This window comes from Passer domesticus, chromosome Z (assembly GCF_036417665.1).
Source record: "Passer domesticus isolate bPasDom1 chromosome Z, bPasDom1.hap1, whole genome shotgun sequence".
NCBI lineage: Eukaryota > Metazoa > Chordata > Aves > Passeriformes > Passeridae > Passer > Passer domesticus.
The window spans coordinates 82,632,542-82,648,168 of NC_087512.1; the positions used below are offsets into that span (position 1 = coordinate 82,632,542).

At 51.4% G+C, this 15,627-nt stretch overlaps 1 protein-coding gene across 4 annotated transcripts; it reads right to left on the reverse strand.

Annotated features, from left to right (window-relative positions):
* Positions 1–2,189: 2,189 nt before the first annotated feature.
* LOC135290637 (chromosome partition protein Smc-like) lies at positions 2,190–15,581 on the reverse strand. Of its 4 annotated transcripts, none has more exons than XM_064404563.1 (9): positions 15,323–15,581; positions 12,366–12,500; positions 11,752–12,087; positions 11,335–11,466; positions 7,123–7,257; positions 6,639–6,711; positions 5,690–5,753; positions 4,946–4,994; positions 2,190–2,530 (listed from the first exon to the last, which is right to left on the reverse strand). In XM_064404563.1, the coding sequence occupies exons 1-9, from the start codon at positions 15,365–15,367 to the stop codon at positions 2,489–2,491; spliced, it is 1,011 nt and encodes a 336-aa protein (XP_064260633.1). In that variant the 5' UTR covers positions 15,368–15,581; the 3' UTR covers positions 2,190–2,488. The 4 variants fall into 4 exon arrangements, with proteins under 4 accessions (XP_064260633.1, XP_064260632.1, XP_064260631.1 ...); XM_064404562.1 differs by having other exon boundaries at positions 2,190–2,533; XM_064404561.1 differs by lacking the exons at positions 2,190–2,530; positions 4,946–4,994; positions 5,690–5,753 and having other exon boundaries at positions 6,061–6,711.
* Between the last annotated feature and the right edge of the window lie 46 nt (positions 15,582–15,627).

The window sequence follows — 15,627 nt, forward strand, 5'->3', positions numbered from 1 at the left end:
GAGCAGGGCCATTCCAATGAGATCGGGTTGCTCACAGCCCCCTCCAGCCTTATCCCAGATGTGCCCATTGGTGATGGCTTGGGCACAGCCAAAATGCTGCCACCCCTGTCTGCACCCTTGTCCTTCTCACGCTCACTCACCTTCTCCTTGCTGCTGAACATCAACCTCACAATATTCGTCTTGCTGCTGGATTCCTCTTGTGTGCTGTGTCTGGCAGAGCCACACTTCCATCTCATGACCAGCCAGAAGGCCAGAGGGAGCAGAGGCAACCACAGCAGCTGCCATAGACAAACAAAAAAGCTTTCCATGATGGAATTGTTTCCATCAATCTCCTGCAGGAGCCGAGTCATTTCCTGCAGCAGATACTCCTCGCGCTCTTGCATCCTTTGAGCTTCATTCTTTTCAATTGCTGGATTCCCCTTCTGCCCAGCTATGGTCAGCCAAGGCAGCCACAGCAGCTGTCGTACAGAAAGGAGCAGATTTTCCATGATGGAATTGTTGTCATCCACCTCCTGCAGGAGTCGAGTCATCTCCTGATGAAGAAATTCCTCGCGCTCCCGGATCCGCCTGACCGCGTCCTTATCGATTTTCATGTCCGTTTTCAACCCACTGGGGGTGAATAACAGGGCCAGGATGAAGGCCAGTGTTGGAGACATGGCCTGGTGGGAGAAAGGGGGCTCAGCATGTCTGGCTGGGAGGGACCAGGGGCTGGTGACACCTGCATTGTCCCCAGAGCCTCTCTGGGCACCTGCCACATTGAGAGCCCCAAGCCCCACTTCCCTCAGCCCTGGGGACAGTGCCCTGCCCTGAGGGTCCCAGCTCTCACTCTGGCTTTAAATCCCCAGGGCATCTTTCCCAGCTCCCATCCAGCCCAGCATTTTCCCTGCATGTGCACTCACTGGCTGCCAGAATCCAACTGCCCAGAGCTGCTCCTGACACAGAGGTCAGCGTGACCTCTCCTCTGTGATGTCACAGCCAGCAGAACCATGTCACTCGGCTGCCAAGCTGGCCGTGCCCCTGCTCACAGCTCCCACTGTGACCCAAGCCCTGGCATGTCCCAGCCCCCAGAGCCCCAGCCTTGGTCCCCACTGCCGGCCTCAATGGCTCCTGGCCATCCTCACCCTGAGTGCAAAGCCAGCCCCAGGAGCCCCCCAGGGCGCTCTGGATCCAGGCTGAGACACCCTCAAGCCATCACTGAAAGGGACATGGATGGGGACTGCAGCTGGATCTTCCAGTGCTCACCACCCCTGACTGTGCTCCAGGTGAACCCAAACCTCAGCAGTTGCACATTGAGCACATTGACCTTTCTTGCCCATCCTGGAACGCGGTGTTCCCACATCATACACGAGCCCTTTGCAGGGAGTGACCAGCTCCCAGCTGATGTGCTACTCTGGCCTTATTTTCTGTTTCCCAGCAATGAACTTAATGGATCCACTCATGAGAATCCAAGCACATCATTTGCTTCTCAGGAGCTATTAAGGAAAAAACCTCCACTCATTACTAGTTTTTGCACTGAGAAGGAGGTGCTGACAAGCATAAGGCACAGAGAGAGTCCTGATATAAGAATTTCTGAGCCATAGGGTTCCACACGTTGCTGTTCCCAGTTGTTTTGCTCATTTTTTTAGCCATTTCTGGATGGGGGTTGCTGCTGACAGGGTAGGAAAATTTGGAGAAACAAGGGTGCAGCAGACAACCAAAACCAAGAGGGAAGACACTTAGAAATACAGAGCACAAGAGAAGAACTTGGAGATGGCTCAATAGAAAATGCCAGCAGCAGTGCCTGGAGCCCAGAGCTGCTCACTGCCACCACAGGGGCTCCTCAGTGCCTTGCTGGTTTGTGTCTGATCCCTGCTGGGATCCCTCTGCCCCTCCAGCAGACACAGCCCTGCCTGCAAAGGGCTCCATGCTCTGGTGTTCTCAGCTTGCTGCAGGCTACATTCTTAGCAGCGCTGAAAGAAGAGGTGAAACAAAGAGCCCTTTTCTGTGCTGCCTGCAGCTTGGAGTGCCCGGAGCCCGGGCCCGTGAAGAGCTGCTCCTGGCGCTGGCTGTGCTCAGCCCGCTGTGCCAAGTGAAATAAATGGGCAGGAGATCTTTCTCCTTTTTTAATGCCTTTATTAAGAAGAATCAGCTCAGGTGGGGAGAAATCAACGGGTTGCGCCCACACCGCCGTTGCTCCCAGGTGTGGCACGGAGAAGGAGGATGATGCAGCTTTGTCCACTGGTCTGCAGACAGAGCTGGGGACTCTGTCCTCACAGGAGAGTTGTGGAGTCCTTACTTGTTTGTTTAACACTCCGGGATGTCTTCTTAATCAGTATCTTTTCAGGTTAGGGTGAGAAGCAAAAAGGTTCAAGCAGGTACGGGACTATGCTCCCATCCTTAGACGTTACTTAAGTCACTTTTTGGCTTGTGATTTTCTTCTTGTAAAAACTGTAAAACTGTAAAAAAGCCAGGGTGCAATGCATTTCTCATTTGCATGTTGGCTCTGGTGTCACTGGCCATTCTCTTTGCCCTGGAGGGTTTCTCTTGGTGTCTTCTTGGCAAGCGGCCAGCATCAGGGAAACAATAGTTAATTACCGGCCATTAACGGGTGATTAAAGACTTTTTCTTTGGCAGCACACCCAAAGAAGTCTGACCTGGTTTGACTTGTTTTTTTTTTTTTAACTCTGAAACTTAAAAAAAATACAACTTTCTATTCATAACACCAAGCAGCCGCGGCCATGGAGACACATGCGGGAGCTCTGCCCGAGGCCGGCAGCGGCCAGGCCCGGCTCGCAGCTGCTAGGACGCCGGCAGCCTGTGCCTGAGCCGAGGCCGTGGCGGGGGGTTTGCGGACAGGGCTTTTGCGAGCCGGCCGGAATGTGCCGCCTCCCGTGTGGGCCCGGCTGCGGCAGAGGCAGCGGGAGCGTGGTGGGGCCGGCAGCGGCGGGCAGAGGCCGCGGAGAGCAGCAGCCCAGCCGGGCCCGCTGCGGACCGGCAGGGAGCTCCCGGGCAGCCCTCGGCCGTGTCTGTGCCCGCCGGGCAGGAGCCACGGCAGGAGCCGGCCATAGCGGCAGCTCGCCGTGCCCGGGGCCGCAGCCGCAGCTCTCCCCGCCCGGCCGCAGCAGCAGCCGCTCGCCTCCGAGGCTCCGGCGCTTCCCGAAGAGGACGGGCCCGGCCCCCAGGACGCGCTGGAGCCCCGCAGCGAGAGGAGCCGCCGGCGCCGCAAACGGCAGCGCAGATGGCGCGGCCTGAGGAGGAGCAGATGAGGCTCTTGCTGGGCCACGCTGTGGCAGCTCTGCCCTCTCGCCTTCGCCTTGAGCCCTTTGCTGCTTTTCCCTGAGCCCTGATCCCCGTCCTTGGCCAAGGCCCCCGGAGCCCTTTCCTGGTCTCCAGGGAAAGCTCCCTCAGTCACAGAATCACAGAATCACTGGGCTGGAAGACACTTGCAAGATCATGGAGTCCAACCCATGCCCTAACAGCTCAACTAAACCACGGCACCTAGTGCCACATCCAGTCTTGTCTTAAACACTTGCAGGGATGGTGACTCCACCAGCTGCCTGGAGGGGTCTGTCCCAGGAAGAACCAAGATAGCACTGGGGCCTTCTACTCCCTGGTGCTTGGAGCTCTGGAAGTTTGTCTTTCTGCTTAGGGAAAGGCCATGGAGAAGTACTGGGAAAACTACTCACTAATAGAATAGGCTATAGAGCTACAAATATATGTGCAAAGAATACAGAAAACATAGAAAAGAAAAATTACAAAACCCAAACAGCATCAGCGAGGTCTTGGGCATGAACACATAGATTCAGATGGTCTTCTCAGCCCTATTTCTGTGTATTTATAAGAACCAAAGGAATCCTGCTGGAGCCTGTGGGGAGATGGGTTTGGGAGGTACAAGTTCATTCCATTTTTTCTCCTTGGGGCAGCTCCTGTTGCTAACGTCAGCCGAGCCTGTCTCCAGCCTGATGCCTCTGATGGTTGCAGCCAAACAATTCATGGCAGGCAGAAGACACTGATACTTCCAGGGACATTACTTTCTCCAGTGCTAGCTGTGAGTGGGAGTCAGAATAAAAACTCCAGAAACCACAACACCACTGGAAAATTCCCTTATTTTTCATTCTGTAAATAAGCTCTGTATCCACTTCTGAATTGTCAGTTGTTTGTTAAGGATGGGAATTTCTCGTTTATGATTTTTTTAATGTGGTGTGGAATTGATAAAGGTCTCCTTCCTTCACAAACTCCAGATCAAACTGCCTTTGGAATATGGCCCACTGGCGGTTCTTGCCATGGAACTTGTGGATAAGAAAGCAAGGAAAATGGTATTTGCAGCCAAAAGCCAACAAAGCCTGGGACAGCCAAAGCATCCTGTGGAGATGCAGGCCTCCAGCTGTTACTAGAAATCAGCAGAGTTCCAGCCAAATGGTTCTGTGTCACTAAATGCAATCTCTTTGCCTGGATCAGAGCCTTGCTCAACAGAAAAAGCAGAAAGATCAACAAGAATGCTCCCAAAGGCCCATGACATTGTTTCTACTTTGCTCATCTTTTTTAAGTTTGCAATAAACATTGTGCTGATGACAGGGGGGAAAAAAAAAGAAAAGAGGTTTATGACAGGTCCATGACATTCCACAAGAGGAATCACTGGTGTGCATTTCATAGACCTGTCTCAATCCTATTAAAGAATTGTAGCCCTGATTTAAAACAGACAGGTATGAAACAACCTTTGAGAGACAGAAGCTAAAATGGCTTGTGGGTTTTTTTTAAGAATGCAGAAAATTACCCAAAGGGTGTTGTTTTGTGACATTTTAAAATACACTACATAAAAATTACCAACTGCAATAAATTAAGAGTTAAAAAAGAAGTACTTTGGTATATGAATAATTAGAAACACAAAACTATGGAGATGAGAATGCATGTTTTCATAAAAACAATGAAATTACAGACAAAAAAACACAGGACTGTTGACTTTTACCTCTCCTCCTGTGGTATTGTTGAGTGCTCTAACCACATCTCCAAAAGACCTAGAAACAAAACAGAGGCAGAGAAAGGAGAAGCTGTTTAGCTCTTGGAGTGAAAGCCAGCCCACACAGCAGATGTCTCCTGTAAATGCCCAAAACCTGCAGGATGCAGGAGGGCTCTGCCAGAAGGCAGATGATGCATTTTCCTCTCAAGTGCACGGGCACTGGGCCTGTTCCTGAAGCACTGGGGTTCACTGCCTCAGCTCCTAAAGGGAGGTTGTTCTTTCATCTTGGGTTTCAGTTCCTAAACTGTGTGGTTCCTCTCCTGACCACAGAGTATTTCCTTCCGCAAACCATCTGGAAGAAATGTTCCTGAGAACTGTTACCTGACAGCTTTCATAGCGAGTAGGTTGCTCTTTCAGGCAAGCAAGATTATTCTTTCTTAATTAGTGTGTCGGTATGATTTTCAGACATACAAAAATGCTAAAGAAATTAATACAGAGCTGTCCCACACTTGAGAGACAAGGAGATCTTCCAGGTTCTGTTCCTTGATGCAGGCAAGACCTCGGCAGCATGGAGATCTCTCTGACAAAGCCTTCTGAGCATACTCCCAAATTCTGAGCAGCACTGAGAGATGGGACAATCTATCCCCAGGGTGTGAACATATTTCCATCTGGCCTGACTTCATGCTGGATAGACATTCCACCAGAAAAACTCCTGGCCCATGGCTGTGCAGAAGTAACTGCGGTTGGACTCACCCGCTGCCAATGTGTTCCAGTTCTGTGTATTTCATTACGGGACTTTCCACATTCATCATTCTCCCTGAGGGAAACAAAATGCAAGATGCTCACTTTAAAGCAGAGATGCCAGCTTCCAGGAGATACAGAAGGCAGCCCCACTGCCTGGGGCTCTGAGTCCTTTGTGGTCAGCTGGGTAACAATAATAATGACCACAATAGCAAAAAACACCAAACCAAACCAAACTAAAAAAATCACTAAAAATAAGCAAAATAAAACAACAACAAACCTTCCCCCACCCCCCGCCAAAAAAAAAAAAATCCTCAACCAAAAAAACAAAACTTCAAAACCAGTGAATTTGTGTGAGGTTTATTTGCTCTGATGTCTAGTTGGAAGTCAGGAGTCTACGGAGAATCTAGGAAGCTAAAGATTCTGTTCTGTTTGGCCACTGGCACACAGGACTTGTCCAGATGATTTGCTAGCTCACAGACTTCATCTGGTTCAAGAACAATCGCTGCTTCAGCCTTCAGCAGAGAGGGAAGCTCAGGCAAAGCCAAGTCAGTCCAAGCTGCCCTCAGAGGCAGCAGGAACACCCAGAGCGCTCTCTTAATGCCTCGGAGCACAGCACTTCCTCTGGGGAGTCCTGAATGTCCCCAGTGGGACACCAAAGTCAGGAGGAGCATTTGGTACAGCTCTGCTGACACCTGCACAGAGTGCACTGTCCCTCAGGCAAGAAATACACCAGACATACCCACAATCTCCAGGTACCCCTTCTCAATCTCTGGTTTTGGAGCAGCCATGCTGCTGTCAGAACTGGTGATGAACGAACCGTTGGAACTTGACTTCCAAGATTCAACAGTATATCTTCCTCCAGGTAATGCTGCTGCAGCAGCAGGTTTAATGCCAAAGCCCATGGTGTGCTGAACCTGTCGCACTTCTGGTGGGGACAGTTCCTGTGCCTCACACCAACCTTGGGGCCCTTCATTGCCCATTGTTTGCTGGAAGTCTTTGCAGGCTGCCAGGTGAGATGTCGACACTTGCACCTCAAGTCAAAGAGAACAAAGCAGTCAGAGACTACAGCTTGTCCCTGTCAGCCAAGAGTCATTGACTGTGAGGAAAGGGAAAGAACCGATTTACAAGGGATACAGACAGGGATTCAGTCCTCCATCTGGGTCACCATGTACCACTGTAAAGAAACAGGGAGAGCAGGAACAGGCCAGCAGGAATCAATTTGGATGACTGCTGGCCAGAAGGCCACAGGACAAGTCCCACTGTCCAGGGCAACAGCTGAGATTCAGCACAGCAGGAAATGTCCTTCAGAGAGACTGTGATCCACACTAGAGCAGGATGGCACTGAGAGGCACGGCCCCACTCCCTGTTGCTCTGCAGTGGAAAGGCAAGAAGGGCAGAAAGCACCAGTTTGGTGACTGCAGTGGCTGTCCTCCCTCACTCACTTGATTTTGTAGAGCCTGAAGGAGGGGATTAACTTCCTCTCTGACAATTTTCATTTCTTCCTCCAGCCTCCTCACCCTTGCCTTGTTCCTATCCTCAGATTCCTGCAGCTCTGCCTGCACATCTTCCTTGATGGTCTGTAAACAACAATGCATGGGAAGTTTCATGAGTGGAGTGGCTGCCACTCTTCCACTTACATGTTTTTGTTGATCGCCCCTGTGCTGGTGGAGATGAATCTCCTCTTGAATTCTTCTCATGTCTTCCTTCTTCCTCCTCTTCACTGCCATGATGGCACTCTGAGCTTCGGGCAGCTCTGCTTCTGGCTCTGCCTTGATGTTCTGTACACACAAATGCACAGCAAGTGACTGCGAGCTGCCATCAGGCTCAGCTTTTTCCTCTTGCAGCTTCAAAAGCACATCTATTCAGCCACTTCTTTCTGCTTCCCTACCCACCTCTGCTTCTACTGCAAACCTCCTGTCCCTGTGCTGATCTCTGCAGATTCCAAGGCTCTGTGCTTTCAGTGCCTGTGGGACTCCTGGCCTCCTCAGGCCCAAGAGCTCTGTTTTATGCCCCTCTTCCTGCCCTTCCCTCTGTCACCTGGCCAGTCAGGCTTACCTGGCCATTCTGCTGTGGCTCTTCCACCCGCTTCCTGAGCTGCTCTTCCTGGTCTCGAGCTGGGAACAGCTCTCCCTGAGCCTGGCATGGCATCTCTGATAAAGCCATCTGCTCCTGCTTTTTCTCTACAGGAACTTGCAGAGAAAGCAAGACAAGATGGTTTCGACTTGCCATACGATATTTGAGGGCCAAGACTCAAAGGCTGATGGGCTCATGCAGCGGCGGCGGCTGACTTCCTCAAATTATCAAAGTCCCGGCTAGCTCGGCCAGCACCGCCAGCAGCACTGGGGGCACTCTCCCACAGGAACAGCTTCTTCCTGAGGAGAGCGCCTAAGGCTTTTGCCTTGGGGACAGAGGATCCGCAGAGCAAAGGTGTTGTAGAATGGCTGCAACCCGCAGCAGGAAGAAAAGACGGAGCCTCGACGGTGGTGTAAACGGGGTAGGTTTATTCAGGGAGGGCAACCGCCGAGGATCTCGAATAACCCGAGACCGACAGGAGAGTATATACTAGGGACAAGGACCAATCGTAGGTAAGAACAGGGGAGGAGCAACACAATTGACAACAATGGGAATCCAATGGGGGAAGAACTGGGGTGGAGCCCTGGCCTCTGATCCAATCCCTCGATGGCCTTTACTGAAAGTTCTGGAAGAAAAGGGGTGGCCACCGGGTGACGGACAGGGGACCAGGGAGGGGCTAACAATGATACAACTGAGAACTGGGAGGGGAACAGGGTGACTGGAGGGGAGATCAACACTGCAGGAGAGAGAGAGGTAGGAGACCCGAGCAAAACCATGGGGAAAATACATACAGAAAATTACAATAAAAATTTAGAAAAATTAACACACTACTACAGGCTCACACATTCCCAAAGCTCTGTGCTTATCTCCTGGGTCACTCTCTGCCCATGGGGAGGCACAGATTCCAAAGTGACCCCGGCACTACAATCAGGGGCCATCTGGCACTGAAGCTCCAACAGCCTGTCAGGCAGCTGACAGGGAAGGTGTGGCATTCCTCAAGGCTCTGGTGAGGGCCTCCCTCTGCTCCTGCCATGTCCTCTTTGTCTTTCAGTAGTGACTGACACCCAGCCCTGTCCCACAGCTCCATCCTGGCTCTGCAGGTGGCTTCCTGGCTGAGCTCACCCTTTGGGAGAGACACTTCTGCAGTTCGCGTTCTCCTCAGGCCTGCACCAGCATTCCTGCCTTTCTGACATCTACACTCTTGTTAGAAATCCTGGTCATTCAGGAGATAAGAATGCCTGCAAAGATCCTCTGATGGAGGTCACAGAGCCTCTATGGCCACCTCAGTATTTGGAAGAGGACCAAGGTGTTTCTTCTCCCTCTTTTGTCAGCTGAGAATTGTGACCAGCAGTAACAGAGACTCTCATAAGGCCCCATTAACAAATGCACTTACACACCCCTGGGGATGCCAGTGAAGGAAACCGTGTGTCATGTAATGCATGTATGAGCAGAGTCACCAAACACCCCTGAACCATGGAATTGTTCCACCTCTCTACGACAGGCAGAAATTTCAAGATTTAACTGGGGACTTCTGGGCCGAAGAGGCCAGAGGAGGTGAACAGCTCTGAGGGGAAAAAAACCACCGTATCCGGAGGGGGAAACATCTCTGCCTGATCGGAATTGGTCAAGAGAACATGTCACTAATCCTCTCCTGAAAGGGATGCTTTAGGTGAGCTTTGCACCTCCAACTCCTTTGTGCCAGAGCTGGGAAAATTCAGTTATGTAAATGTTACATAGATAGACAGATAGACAGACAGAAACATAGACATATAGATCTCACTGATACAATCTCTCTTTACTCTCCTCTCTGCTGCTGCACACATCAACACTTGGTAGCCAGTGCCCTGCTCAGCAGCAATCCTGAGATTGCTGTCCTGTTGCTTCAATAAACCACACTCTTGGGGAATCTGGAGTGCGTACGTCCTTATGGAAAGTGATCTGATCCAGAGCATTGCACTGGGAACTGCACTCTTTGCGCATCTGTGCTGGAGCAAGTTCTTCTCTTGGACTCGACCACACTGACAACTCTAAAGTGGCTGTAATAAGACATAAAGCCCAGCCCCTTCCAGCTCCTCTGATCTCTCAGGACCAGCAAAATACAAAGGTATTGATATCCTGCTAAATTCCCAAACACAACACACACTGATTCACTGGGCTGCAAAAAGGCACAGGCACTGATAACCTCAAACTGGTCTGTAATGCCATACTGTCTACCCTGGAACCACAACAGCTTCTTCTGCACCAAGGTGCCTGCACCGAAGGATGAGTTCACAAGCAAAAACATTCCATTGTCCAAAAGTGACACCTAGGGAATCAGAATTCTAGCAGATCCAGTCCAAGTACCATAAAAGGGCAAGAAATAATGAGGAAATGTGCCTCAGAAAGGAGGAAAAGAAAGTGTGACTGGACTTGCACTCCAAGCACAACAAAAATCAGAAATTAAAAAAAATAAAAAAGGCAAAAAGTCACACCTGAAAGTGACTAAAACATTTGGAAGCATTGATGAAAAGCTGAAGGTTCCTCATGAGACTCCCCTTGTCCAGGCTAAAGCTCCCTCAGCACCTCCTCCCTGGCCTTATGCTCCACACCCTTGCCCACCTCCCGTCTTCTTCTGTGCACACGCTCCAGCCCCTCAAGGACTTGCTGCTTCACAGGGCCCACAACTGCACACAGCACTCACTGCAGCTGCGGCCGCAGCGCTGCCCAGCACAGCCCGACGCTCACTGCCCTGCTCCTGCTGCCCCTCTGCTGCTGACACAGCCCACCATGCCCTTGGCCTTCTTGGCCGCCTGCCCACACGCTGCCTCACGTGCAGCTGCTCTTCACCACCAGCAGCCCTGCCTCCTTTTATCCCACGCAGCTCACCAGACACACTCTTGCCCATCTGACTTCAAATACTGCATCCTCCATTTCAACATCTCCTTCCTCTTCTCTACAAGGCAAGACAGCACTCAAGGACTTCCAGCTTCACCCCCACTCCAGGCTCCAGTGCACTTGCCAAAGCTGCAGACTTCACCGCAAAAGGGAGCCACAGAAACTCCCCGCTTCTGCCTTTTGCCTCACAAGAAGCCTTCGCAACTACACGCTTCCTTTCCTTGGCCACACGGCACAAGAATGGCCCCTCACAGCTTCACACACAGCACACTCATCGCCTTGCAGCTTATCCAAAGCCGACAGACAGCTGGGCCAAAAGAGTCTGCACGAGTAAAGAATTCCTCAAGAAAATTGCAGAACACTTCCACAAGCCAAACACACCTTTCCACAAGGGAAAATCAAAGGAACAAAGCCCTGGGACTGCCAGCACCACCACCTGTGCCCTTGGCCAGTGCACTGCAGAAGCCCAGACATAGAGCTGCACTCAGCCAGGCAGCCAAAAGCTCACCCAGAGCCCCCAGCTCTTCGGTGCCTCAACATGACAGGCCAAAGGCCAATTGCCAGCTGGCACTGCCTGCAGGAAATGGCTGCGTCCTGCAGCACTCCAGCACTCTGCCTCCTCGGCCAGCAACAGCAAGTGCTGGCTGCTCAGCAGCTTGCACCTCTGCCTTGCACTAAAGACAGCACCACCCACAACTGGCACTTACTCTCTTGGGATGATCAGGCTGGGCTGTGACCACGGCTGGGCGCATGTGGTTGTCCTGCTTATTTTGCTCCTTTTTGGCATCTTCTCCAGGAGCAGAGGGAGCCAGGGGAGAGATGGCTGTTGCTTTTGTCACCTGTGGCAAGAGAGAAGCATGAGGGACAGGCCGTTATCTACCATTTCTAACCTCATTTCTCCTGGCATTTACAACTACATCTTGTAAGGAGAACTCGTCAACTGTGTTAGCAGTGGGATTCTCAGTCACTCCAACCCCATTAAAATTGGCCAATTCAACAGAACACTATATAGCTACAAATTTGATTTTCCTTCTTGTCTGCTATCAGCAAGCAACCTTGTCTCTGCAAAACGGAGCGTTTATTTCTTGCAAGGTGTCTGCAGTGGATGTCCATCTTTCACTCACTTGCTTTTGTAGAGCCCAAGGGAGGCGGTTAAGTTTCTCTCTGATGATTTTCATTTCTTCCTCCAGCCTCCTCACCCTTTCCTTGTTCCTATCCTCAGATTCCTGCAGCTCCGCCTGCACATCTTCCTTGATGGTCTGTAACCAAGAATAAACACGCTGTTTCATGGGTGGAGTGGCTGCCACTCTTTCACTTACATGTTTTTGTTGATCGCCCCTGTGCTGGTGGAGATGAATCTCCTCTTGAATTCTTCTCATGTCTTCCTTCTTCCTCCTCTCCACTGCCATGATGGCACTCTGAGCTTCGGGCAGCTCTGCTTCTGGCTCTGCCTTGATGTTCTATACACACAAATGCACAGCAAGTGACTGGGAGCTGCCATCAGGCTCAGCTTTTTCCTCTTGCAGCTTCAAAAGCACATCTATTCAGCCACTTCTTTCTGCTTCCCTACCCACCTCTGCTTCCACTGCAACCCTCCTGTCCCAGTGCTGATCTCTGCAGATTCCAAGGCTCTGTGCTTTCAGTGCCTGGTGGGACTCCTGGCCTTCTCAGGCCCAAGAGCTCTGTTTTATGCCCCTCTTCCTGCCTTTCCCTCTGGCACCTGGCCAGTCAGGCTTACCTGGCCATTCTGCTCTGGCCCTTCCACCTGCTGCCTGAGCTGCTCTTCCTGCTCTCGGGCTGGGAACAGCTCTCCCTGAGCCTGGCATGGTATCTCTGATAAAGCAATCTGCTCTGGCTCTTTCTCTACAAGGACCTGCACAGAAAGCAAGAGAAGATGGGTTTTGACTTGCCATACGATATTTGAGGGCCAAGACTCAAAGGCTGATGGGCTCACACATTCCCAAAGCTCTGTGCTGCTGCTCTCCTGGGTCACTCTCTGCCCAAGGGGAGGCACAGATTCCAAAGTGAGCCTGGCACTACAATCAGGGGCCATCTGGCACTGAAGCTCCAACAGCCTGTCAGGCAGCTGACAGGGAAGGTGTGGCATTCCTCAAGGCTTTGGTGAGGGCCTTCCTCTGCTCCTGCCATGTCCTCTTTGTCTTTCAGTAGTGACTGACACCCAGCCCTGTCCCACAGCTCCATCCTGGCTCTGCAGGTGGCTTCCTGGCTGAGCTCACCTTTGGGAGAGACACTTCTGCAGTTCACGTTCTCCTCAGGCCTGCACCAGCATTCCTGCCTTTCTGACATCTACACTCTTGTTAGAAATCCTGGTCTTTCGGGAGATAAGAATGCCTGCAAAGATCCTCTGATGGCGGTCACAGAGCCTCTATGGCCACCTCAGTATTTGGAAGAGGACCAAGGTGTTTCTTCTCCCTCTTTTGTCAGCTGAGAATTGTGACCAGCAGTAACAGAGACTCTCATAAGGCCCCATTAACAAATGCACTTACACACCCCTGGGGATGCCAGTGAAGGAAACCGTGTGTCATGTAATGCATGTATGAGCAGAGTCACCAAACACCCCTGAACCATGGAATTGTTCCACCTCTCTACGACAGGCAGAAATTTCAAGATTTAACTGGGGACTTCTGGGCCGAAGAGGCCAGAGGAGGTGAACAGCTCTGAGGGGAAAAAAACCACCGTATCCGGAGGGGGAAACATCTCTGCCTGATCGGAATTGGTCAAGAGAACATGTCACTAATCCTCTCCTGAAAGGGATGCTTTAGGTGAGCTTTGCACCTCCAACTCCTTTGTGCCAGAGCTGGGAAAATTCAGTTATGTAAATGTTACATAGATAGACAGATAGACAGACAGAAACATAGACATATAGATCTCACTGATACAATCTCTCTTTACTCTCCTCTCTGCTGCTGCACACATCAACACTTGGTAGCCAGTGCCCTGCTCAGCAGCAATCCTGAGATTGCTGTCCTGTTGCTTCAATAAACCACACTCTTGGGGAATCTGGAGTGCGTACGTCCTTATGGAAAGTGATCTGATCCAGAGCATTGCACTGGGAACTGCACTCTTTGCGCATCTGTGCTGGAGCAAGTTCTTCTCTTGGACTCGACCACACTGACAACTCTAAAGTGGCTGTAATAAGACATAAAGCCCAGCCCCTTCCAGCTCCTCTGATCTCTCAGGACCAGCAAAATACAAAGGTATTGATATCCTGCTAAATTCCCAAACACAACACACACTGATTCACTGGGCTGCAAAAAGGCACAGGCACTGATAACCTCAAACTGGTCTGTAATGCCATACTGTCTACCCTGGAACCACAACAGCTTCTTCTGCACCAAGGTGCCTGCACCGAAGGATGAGTTCACAAGCAAAAACGTTCCATTGTCCAAAAGTGACACCTAGGGAATCAGAATTCTAGCAGATCCAGTCCAAGTACCATAAAAGGGCAAGAAATAATGAGGAAATGTGCCTCAGAAAGGAGGAAAAGAAAGTGTGACTGGACTTGCACTCCAAGCACAACAAAAATCAGAAATTAAAAAAAATAAAAAAGGCAAAAAGTCACACCTGAAAGTGACTAAAACATTTGGAAGCATTGATGAAAAGCTGAAGGTTCCTCATGAGACTCCCCTTGTCCAGGCTAAAGCTCCCTCAGCACCTCCTCCCTGGCCTTATGCTCCACACCCTTGCCCACCTCCCATCTTCTTCTGTGCACACGCTCCAGCCCCTCAAGGACTTGCTGCTTCACAGGGCCCACAACTGCACACAGCACTCACTGCAGCTGCGGCCGCAGCGCTGCCCAGCACAGCCCGACGCTCACTGCCCTGCTCCTGCTGCCCCTCTGCTGCTGACACAGCCCACCATGCCCTTGGCCTTCTTGGCCACCTGCCCACAGGCTGGCTCTTGCTCAGCTGCTCTGGACCAGCAGCAGCCCTGCCTCCTTTTGGCCCATGCAGCTCCCCAGCCACAGAGTTGTCCATTTGACTTCAAATACAGCATCTTCCATTTCCAGATGTCCTTCCTCTTTGGAGCGACACAATACAGCTCTCAAGGACTTCCAGCTTCACCCCCACTCCAGGCTCCAGTGCACTTTCCAAATCTGAAGACTTCACCGCAAAAGGGAGCCACAGAAATTCGCCCATTCTGCCTTTTGACTCAGCAGAAGGCTTCACAACTACGCGCTTCCTTCCTTTGGCCATACAGGACAAGAATGGCCCCCCACTGCTCCATGGGCAGCACAATCATCTCCTTGCAGCTTAGCAAAAGCCGACAGACAGCTGGGCCAAAAGAGTCTGCACGAGTAAAGAATTCCTCAAGAAAATTGCAGAACACTTCCACAAGCCAAACACACCTTTCCACGAGGGAAAATCAAAGGAACAAAGCCCTGGGACTGCCAGCACCACCACCTGTGCCCTTGGCCAATGCACTGCAGAAGCCCAGACATAGAGCTGCACTCAGCCAGGCAGCCAAAAGCTCACCCAGAGCCCCCAGCTCTTCGGTGCCTCAACATGACAGGCCAAAGGCCAATTGCCAGCTGGCACTGCCTGCAGGAAATGGCTGCGTCCTGCAGCACTCCAGCACTCCGCCTCCTCGGCCAGCAACAGCAAGTGCTGGCTGCTCAGCAGCTTGCACCTCTGCCTTGCCCTAAAGACAGCGCCACCCACAACTGGCACTTACTCTCTTGGGATGATCAGGCTGGGCTGTGACCACGGCTGGGCGCATGTGGTTATCCTGCTCATTTTGCTCCTTTTTGGCATCTTCTCCAGGAGCAGAGGGAGCCAGGGGAGAGATGGCTGTTGCTTTTGTCACCTGTGGCAAGAGAGAAGCATGAGGGACAGGCCGTTATCTACCATTTCTAACCTCATTTCTCCTGGCATTTACAACTACATCTTGTAAGGAGAACTCGTCAACTGTGTTAGCAGTGGGATTCTCAGTCACTCCAACCCCATTAAAATTGGCCAATTCAACAGAACACTATATAG

Bases quoted from the DNA above. Each gene is read 5' to 3' on its own strand.
- LOC135290637 (XM_064404561.1), bottom strand. From the start codon at position 15,367: ATGCGCCCAGCCGTGGTCACAGCCCAGCCTGATCATCCCAAGAGA. The intron at 11,467-11,751 runs GTGAGTGAAAGA...CTCTTGCCACAG, and splicing joins CTTGGGCTCTACAAAAGCAA to GTGACAAAAGCAACAGCCAT. The intron at 7,258-11,334 runs GTAAGTGCCAGT...TGTTGTTTACAG, and splicing joins AGCCTGATCATCCCAAGAGA to ACCATCAAGGAAGATGTGCA.